The sequence below is a fragment of the Cibotium barometz genome, chromosome 44 (genome assembly GCF_041138505.1).
Source record: "Cibotium barometz isolate CiBa-2024 chromosome 44, ASM4113850v1, whole genome shotgun sequence".
Lineage (NCBI taxonomy): Eukaryota > Viridiplantae > Streptophyta > Polypodiopsida > Cyatheales > Cibotiaceae > Cibotium > Cibotium barometz.
The window spans coordinates 23,942,622-23,951,931 of NC_141089.1; the positions used below are offsets into that span (position 1 = coordinate 23,942,622).

General features: G+C 40.3%; 1 protein-coding gene across 1 annotated transcript; it reads left to right on the top strand.

The window, feature by feature from the left end:
* The first annotated feature begins 6,326 nt into the window (after positions 1–6,326).
* Positions 6,327–7,636, top strand: LOC147613104 (uncharacterized). Its single transcript, XM_086782031.1, has 2 exons — positions 6,327–6,784; positions 7,050–7,636. The coding sequence occupies exons 1-2, from the start codon at positions 6,333–6,335 to the stop codon at positions 7,435–7,437; spliced, it is 840 nt and encodes a 279-aa protein (XP_086638157.1). The 5' UTR covers positions 6,327–6,332; the 3' UTR covers positions 7,438–7,636.
* Positions 7,637–9,310: the final 1,674 nt, after the last annotated feature.

Genomic DNA, 9,310 nt, shown 5'->3' on the forward strand with positions numbered 1-9,310 from the left:
CCAATGGTTACTAAATAATAACACAACCATATTTATTTTCAAAGGAGCTTATGCTTTGGGACACATTTGATGACTACATGTGATCGTGCTTGATCTCTATCACCATGGACATTATAGTCTATTTAATAACGGTCAATCAAGCCCAAGCTTTCTTGAATAATCATGAGCACAATATTTTCATCTAATTTATCTGAATCTAATTGTATATTAATTTGGTGAACATCGTTCCAATTAACAGCATAAACCAGCCATGGCCCAGACCAACTTGGAACATGGAAATAATGACGCTCAAACTCAGCCCAAATTCACCCTTTCCTCAAAGGAAAGAGTGCTTCTCATGTGCTAAAAAAAATGCAAGTCACCTCTTCCATATATCAATCATACATACAATTATATAAGTAAGTAGAAGCATGAATACTATGTACGTCGATGTGTGTCAAATATACTAATGCGAATACATTGTGTGTGTACATGGATGTTTGGACCTATACATTTGAGTGCTTAACCTTTGTGTGTGTACATGTGTGTTTAATTAAAGACACATAAGTACACATCCTTTTTCTTGCTGTGTGAGAGTGTTTGAGAGTTTCTTTAATCAATCCACTCTCCCTAGGTGTATTACACACACAAATAAATAACACAGACATAAGATAACTACACACACACACACACACACACACACACATATATATAAAAGATAAATATAATTACATAAATATAACATATATATGTATATACATATATATACATATATATGTATATTTGTACATATATATACAACACATCACATTGTTTGGCCCATTTATAGGAATCATCGATTATACATACAGCCACCAAAGATTGTCTTGGAGGATCTTACTTCTTGTTACTTCCCCTGCAAAGTGACTGCCATGATCCCTTGATGGGCTTCTTTGAGGATAGCTTCTTGTTCATGAGATGGAATACACCTCCGAAGGATCTGATCAATGGCCTTCTTATATAGTTGTCTGGCTATTTACTTGGAAATATCCGCTTTGGACAGCTATTCGCTTTCTTTGATCTCAAGAAAAGTTATCCTCCGTCAGATATGTGGCCACAAATGCCAACATTTCATCATACCAGGTTTGAGGAATCTGCATGACTACTTTTGATGTGAATAGCTCCCGTACATTGGGTAGATCATCCTCCACTCCGATCGGGGCTTCACCACACTCCAATCATGACAGGTAGTCTGCCACTGTATGGCTTTCTCTTGGGGTATGCACAATGGTGAACTCGAATTCCTGAATGATCAGCATTCACCTAGCCATCTAGCCTACCAAGCTGTTCTTATCAACAAGATAAAGCAAGGTAGAATGATCCACCACATGGAAGGTGAAACTTGTTGACTGAGTAGATCATGCCAAGTACTTCCCTATGAGTGGTGGAGTAATTTCTCTTGGCATTTGATAATCTCTGGTGGCTGGCATAGTAGATGGGCCGGAACCATTTGTTTTGGCCTCATGCATCAAGACGCTCCTGATTGCCACATCTGAGGCATCCACGAAAACATGGAATGGCAAGTCCCAACAATTAGGTGCTTTGGATAGCATCATCTTGAGTTGCCCTGAATGCATTGTCGCATTCCTCCATCCATTCGAGATTGGCTTGCCTCAACAACTGGAGGTTCAATGGCATTTTTATTTGTGCCATTTGGTGGTTCAAAGGAACTGCTATGTGTGCTAGATGGTGGAGCATTTGGCTATTCCATCTGACTTGCCCCAAGAACCTTCTCAGCTCCTTGACACTAGTCAGGATTGGAGCTTTCCAAATCACCTCCACCTTGGCCGAATCTACTGCAATGCCTTCCTGAGATATTATGTGGCCAAGGAGCATACCACTTTAGATGGCAAAGGCACATTTAGCGCGATTCAAGCTCAATCTAGAGCCTGTTAAAATTACAGCAATGTGATGAGCTATGGTGGATTAAATGCTAGAATCAACATCATTAACAAAGTGATTAGATGATAATTAAGATGTGATTAGTGAGTAATTAATAAATAGCTTACTTAATGTGATTAGACAATAATTAAGATGTGTGAGTAATTAACAAATAGCTTACTTAATGTAGGCATGGATAATAAAAAACCAGCAAAGTGATTAGACGATATTGTGATTAGTGTTGAGTAATTAACAAATAGCTTAATGTAGGCATGGATAATTAAAAACCAGCAAATTCTCATTAGGCCAATGCCTCAATTTATAGAGTTTACATCCAAGCATCTAATCCCACTGATTTCTCCTTGATTCACTCCACCTCTTTTGCTTGATTCTCTCCACCTCTTCACTTTTCCCCCCAGAATATCTCCCAGAATATCTTCACACTTCCTAAATCTTCTCATGCTACCCTTTATTCTCTCCGAGTATATTCTTCTCACCTTTTCACAGGTTCTCTCACATTTACACATTCTTTTTTACAGCCTCTAACCAAGGGCTTGTTCCCGCACACACCCTATTCACTTGTATATTTCAACACCTCCCCTCAAGTGAATACTCCTAGAACACCTGGACCCTATACCAAGTTTCCCTCTTACTTGATAAACCACGACCAGTGCCTCAAGTCCCTAAACTCAGTCCTTGACACACTCTCTCTCTATTTGTCCAAGGCTACTACAAGTTCCCGCGACCTTGACTAAAGTGCTCACACATACATCTACCACGTGGCCTACATCATCGGGGTGGCTCAGAGGTGGTTTTACTCTATTGGGGCAGGTTACATTGGGTTGTGGGGTCTCTCTCTCTCTCTCTCTCTCTCTCTCTCTCTCTCTCTCTCTCTAACTCAGAAAAGATGATCCGACTCCACTTCCTTTGGAGCCTCCATGAAGTTTGTCGATGTCGTTCCTTCTCCACTGGGTTTGCTGTAGCAGTCTCTTGCCGTGTGTCCTGGCTTTCCACAGTTGTGGTAGGTGAAGGTCCTTCCTCCTACTCTGCCTCTTCCTTGTCCTCGTCCTTGAGAGAATCCTCCTCGGGTGAAGAGTGCTTTTTCTTCTCCTGCTGTTGAGTTGAGCCATTTCTTCTTCTTTGCCTCTGCGCTCTTGCTCTAGTAGAGCTCCTTCTATCGTGTAGCTTCAATTCAGGTACACTCTTTAGTGTTGCTACAATATTTTTGTATTCACCTTTGTCCACACTCTTCAGAAGCACTACTAGTGCCTCATCATCTTCTACCTTTTTGCCAATAGCTGTTTAATGCTTTTATATCTGTTCAAGTGTGTGATTAAAGGTTCACTTTCCTTCATATCCAATTTGTATAATTGCATTAACAGATTTATCTTTGAATTTTTAGCTTGTGTGCCAAATAACTTATTGAGTTCATCCCATGCATTTTTTGCCCATTGTATCCCTATGATGTGATGAATGATTTCATCACATCACATCATTGCACTTAGTTTAAACGATTTCATCATTTAAACTAAGTGCAGTAAGTCCCAATGCTTTTTCATTCCTGCTCTTCCACTCATTTTACCCTCTCACCTCTGGGCATTCATCTCTTCTCTCAACTAGCCCCCAAAAATTTTTCCTCATGAGCAAATACATGGTTTTTGTCTGCCATGTGTAAAACTGCTCCCCATTAAATTTGGCTATTTCTTGTGCTGTACTCATGATGATGTGAAGGGGGTCTTACCTCTTGATCCAATTTCAAGATTCAAGGGTAGTGCCTAACCTTTTACAACTCAATCTGGTGTTTAAGAGATGATTACAACAAATTTATCAGCATAAAATCACCAAAAATTACATTAAATCAAGGGTTTGTACGAAATGGTTGGAGTATCAAACCAACTCCGAATCGCAATCTGAAGTTATAGGGATCTGTATCAGATACCTAATGGTTAATTTGAATCCTCAATTACACCAAAATATAGTGATTAGCATTGATTAATCACTGATTAGTAAATTAATCCAATCTGGTGTTTAAAAGATGATTACAACAAATTTATCAGCATAAAATCACCAAAAATTACATTAAATCAAGGGTTTGTATGAAATGGTTGGAGTATCAGACCAACTCCGAATCGCAATCTGAAGTTATAGGGATCTGTATCAGATACCTAAGGTTAATTTGAACCCTCAATTACACCAAAATTAGTGATTAGCATTGATTAATCACTGATTAGCAAATTAATCCATTGTTTTGTGTGCAAAAAATAGAGTATGCGGGGAGTCCAGATCTCGTGCCTTAGACTTCAAATGAGCTCAAATGCGTTCAAGGCCATCAATAGCAATGAGTCTAGTAGAGGATTAAGCCAATAAACACAAGATTTGACCAAATATTGAATGTTTAATCTCTATTTTACCAAAGTCACCTGCAGATTTGATGAAGAGCTTGGATCTCATTATAGACTTGATCAAATTGAATTTTGACGTCACCAGCCTGTAGAGCATGCTTGAAAACCCCTAGAGCTATGAGGAATTAGAATATATGAATTTGACGTACAACAATTTATTGAGTTCCTCCACATAGAACCTCAGCTTCTGGTTCTTCTTGGGAATGATCATGATCGGGGACAACCATGTTGCCAGATTAATCGGATATATGAATCCAATGTGTAGCAATCGATTGAGTTCCTCCTTAAATCGTTTTGCATAGTTGGGATTCATCCAGTATATTTATTATCGGATGAGGACTGCATCTTCCCTCATATTGATCCAATGTTGGTAGAATCAGGGGTCAATCCCTTTCATTTGGGTGTAGCTCCATGCAAAAACATCCTTGAAGGACGTGAGCAGCACCCAAATCTCTTCCCGAAATGAAGCTTCCAGTTTGGCACTGACCCATACCATCTTCGGCAATATCTAGATTCATCTCCATCAGTTCATCTTCTCTGACCCGTCTGGATTGCTTTAGGTCTCTTTCAAAGGATTTTTATGCCGCAACGATTTGTTGGCAGACTCAGTCTACTGCCATTAGTGACTAAGGCTTGATAAAAATCATCAACCTCATCAAACAATTTCCCTCCACTCAGTGGATTAGGCTGTCCTCCCTGGTAGTTTCATTCTTGTGATGACAGGTTGGTCAATATCTCTCCATGATCTGGACCACATCAAACTCAAACAGGCTGATTAGATGTGCATTCTGTTGGAGATACTCCTCCTCTTCATTGAGGTCCAATCCTTCTAGCATGTTTACTCCAACTACTTTTGGCCGAGAAGGATTTTCCACTTTCCTTCGACTGGCTACCGAAATTTTGACTTTCTTCTTTCCTCTCTGGATAGTTATCCTATCGGCATCATAGTTTTGCATTGTCCGTGCCTGCCTGAGCTATGGTCTGCCCAGTAACATCAAGTAGGTGCCTTTTATGTCCTCCAAATTCTTCCAGTGTGAGCTTGCAGATTAATCTGAGTGGTTGAACTTCGATCCACCGCCTGATCCACCATTTTTATGGCGAGCAGGGCTGGATCCCATCTGCTCAACCCGAGCATTCTGCATGTCGTATATCTGAAAAATGTTGACTCTCCTGATCCACCATCCAACATTACTTTTGCTATGTCCACTCTTGCCAACTTCACCTACATCATTGGGATGGCATCATCATAAATTAGGGCTTCCCTCGACATAGTTTCTGTCCTCTTAATGTGCATGGACTTGAGAGGCTATGAGGGTTCCGTTTTCTCCTCTTGGGGAATCAGGTGGCACAGTAACTCTCTAAATTTTGGCACTAATGTGAGGAGCTGTTGCACTGACATAAGGATTGGTTGTCACTTCAGATCTTCCCATAGATCGTATGGCCACGTTTCTCCTTATGTGAGCCTACTTTGGCTTTCTTCCTGCTTTAGTGCCTCTGCACTTTTCTCTGGGGGGCTGCAATGTCTCTAGAACTTTCTCCTAGTTCCCATCTGGTTGTGGTAAGGGCACTTTGCCTCCCTGATCTGGGTTCATCGGTGGTATGATGACGTTGGCTTCTTGCCGACAAATCAGCCTGGGCCTTTCTGGCTCCTTTTTCCCACAATGCCTCTTGGACCTGCTGCTTTTCCACCCAATCAGACACCTCCGTTCGTACATTGTTCTGCTCCTTCAAGTGATAACTTTTTGCTCCCCCCTATTATCCGAGGTCGGTTCTTTCCCTGCCTCCAGAGTCTTGGGTTGCATGGATCTTGTCACCACCATGGTTGATGATTCTACCACCTCGATGGTCGGCCTGATTACTTCTTTCTCGTCTAAAGCCTGGATTTCCATGACATTTACCATTACGGGCTTGATATCGAAGCCTGCCTTTTTTAAGAATTATGGTTCACTGTTGGGAGGAGTATATGAGGAGGGTCCATAATGCGGTGCCGCTGGACCCTCCTCATATACTGAGGAGGGTCCAGTAGGCTCCATGCTGAGTGTTGGCGTGAAGAACGGCAAAGGCTGGAAGGAGAACGTGGAGAAGCCCATAAGAGCGGGCTTGGCGATGCTAATGAATGATCAATTCATAATCAAGCCTGATATTGCATTGCAGTCCGCTAATAATGGCCGTACTAAGGACAGTAGTGCAGCCTTGGAATGTAATATGATGTTGTTCAAGGCGGAGAGCATGGCCGATATCCAATCCTCCATTAAGTCTTCCACTTCGTTGCTGGCCTCCATAACCGCAGGCGGATCTTTGAGCAGTGCACAGTTTGACGTGAAGGGCTCCAAGACTGTCAACTGCACTGTCACTGGTGTGAAGTCCTACCGTGTTATGTTGGACACTCTAATGCAGATGGTGACGAGCGACCCCGGCGCCGATCAGCCTCCATATTGGAGGCCGGATACATCACAGCCTCAGCTGCGATGGTCTTCCAAAAGGTGATGGCTCGTACACAGCTCTCTACAGTACTACTAAATTAGGGGGGGATTGAATCTGATAAAAAATATGCTTTCAAACTTCCTTGATTATTATGAATTATTTTTTTTGCTTTTCACACGGAATGACTTACTTCATTGCTGCGTGCGGCGCTCTTATAATTAGCAGCAGCTGATCGACTAAGCTGATCAGTGTCGATGTTTTCAATATATGATGGGTGCGTTTATTCATTTGTGGGTGCTGTTGAAGTTATTATTGGCACTGCAGGGGGCAGACTCTGTGGGTTGTTACGGAGATCATATACGCAAAGAATATCAAGATCGAAGCCGACAAACAGGCCCAAGTAGAGGGCAAAGCGAAACTCACAGCAACACCCGCCGCCAAGGTTGAGGCCGCGGACGTTGGGGGCGGTGTGGGCTCGGAGAGAGATGGGGTGTGGACGGTGAAAGCAGCCAACGACAAATCAGCGTTTCCCTTCGCGTTCAGGGTGGAGAAGTTGGAGTATGATGCCACTGGAACCCTTAGGACCAGCTCCTCCAAACCCACGTTACTTAGGAGAAACAACTCTTTGAGCAACAAGATCAAACGATTTGCTTCCGTGTGCATGGATGAGCTTCGACGCTCATCCTCGGTCTCCCAAACCCTGCCTAATTAGGATTAGTCTCATTGGCTTCAACTCATATATAAATTCACTCTTGCGAGAGGCGTATTTGCGCATTATGCTCATAGAAGAGCACCCGGTAGACCTTTGATCATCAATTAATATTCATTAATAATTAATAATATTGGAAAGGTGTGACTGATCAAGCCCACTGGCTTCTGTAACGAGCAATCCCTTCAATTAAACAACACAATCGATGAATTTATCTATTGGAAACACTTCATTGTTTTTTCTAAAAGCTTTGTTCTTATGATTCCTCAGGATCTCTCTTATCTGATTTAAATCAAGACTTAGAGCATGGTTGCCAAATATGGATAGAACTTGTGAATATTTCTCTATGGCTTTGGCACTTTCTAGTGGTCTAGCTAAGGGTTTGATTCACTCCATGTTCTATATCCATTCATGCTTTCCAATCACCAACCCACTCTCAAAACTAGGAATCTTTGGCACTCACATAGGAGATGCCAAGATAGGCCCACAAATAATTATTCTCCTAAGCGAAGTAAAAGTGGACACAAGAGTTTCTTTATGCTCATAAGAGTTCTTTAAACTTAATATACATTCGCCACTGTGCTTCTTCCTTTCCATATTAAGGCGGTAGTCAAAAACGTGATTTTTCTTACATGACCACATAGTGTATGGTAGAAGCTCTTAAGATCTCATAAGACCATATATGAGGTCATGAAATGTTTTTCTAAAAGCTTTTTTCTTATGATTCCTTGGGATCTCTCTTATCTGATTTAAATCAAGACTTAGGGCATGGCTGCCAAATATGGATAGAACTTGTAAATATTTATCTATGGCTTTGGCACTTTCTAGTGGTCTAGCTAAGGGTTTAATTCACTCCATGTTCTATATCCATTCATGCTCTCCAATCACCAACCCACTCTCAAAACTAGGAATCTTTGGCACACACTGACATAGGAGATGCCAAGATAGGCCCACAAATAATTATAATAGTTCAAAATAAAAGTGGACACAATAGTTGCTTTATGCTCATCATAAGCGAAGTAAAGGTGGACACAAGAGCTGCGTTATGCTCATAAGAGTTCTTTAAACTTCATATACATTTGCCACTGTGCTTCTTCCTTTCCATATTAAGGCGGTAGTCATAAACATGATTTTTCTTGCATGACCACATAGTGTATGGTAGAAGCTCTTAATATCTCATAAGACTATAAATGATGTCATTGAATTTCCTAGATCAATGTGATCATCGTTTCAACTCAAAGATTACCTTTTATGACCACGTAGTGTATGGTAGAAGCTCTCAAGAACTCATAAGACCATACATGAGCTCACAAGAACTAATAAGACCATACATGAGCTCACAATCTTTCGTAAGAGCTCACATATGTATATAATATATATATATACACATACATATATATATGTACATATATATATGTATGTATATATATATATATATATATATATATATATATATATGTATACATATAGATAATATATACATATGTGTGTGTGTGTGTGTATATATATATATATTATATACATATGTATAATATATGTATATACATATATATAATATATACATATACATATATATATATATATATATATATATATATATATATATACATGGTCTCATGAGCACCATCATAAAGGATATTCAAAGTTCTCCAACCTCAAAGGAAGGTACACACGTTTTAACGATCTAAAATGTTGTAATCTTTTATATATAAAGATATACTAGTGTGTTTGTAATTGGTTTATGCATGTTATGCAAATTGTTTTCTATGTCACATAGTTATGCAGGCAATGGGGAGATTAAAGATATGGAACCTCCTTTTTCACACGCTCTTGACCAACAAGTCTTAGCAGGTATTAGTCCTACACCTACATATGA

What these genes read in the sequence shown, in the direction of transcription:
- LOC147613104 (XM_086782031.1), top strand. Translation starts at nt 6,333, where the DNA reads ATGCTGAGTGTTGGCGTGAAGAACGGCAAAGGCTGGAAGGAGAACGTG. An exon ending in CTGCGATGGTCTTCCAAAAG is followed by an intron (nt 6,785 to 7,049) that starts GTGATGGCTCGT and finishes TTGGCACTGCAG; the next exon opens with GGGGCAGACTCTGTGGGTTG.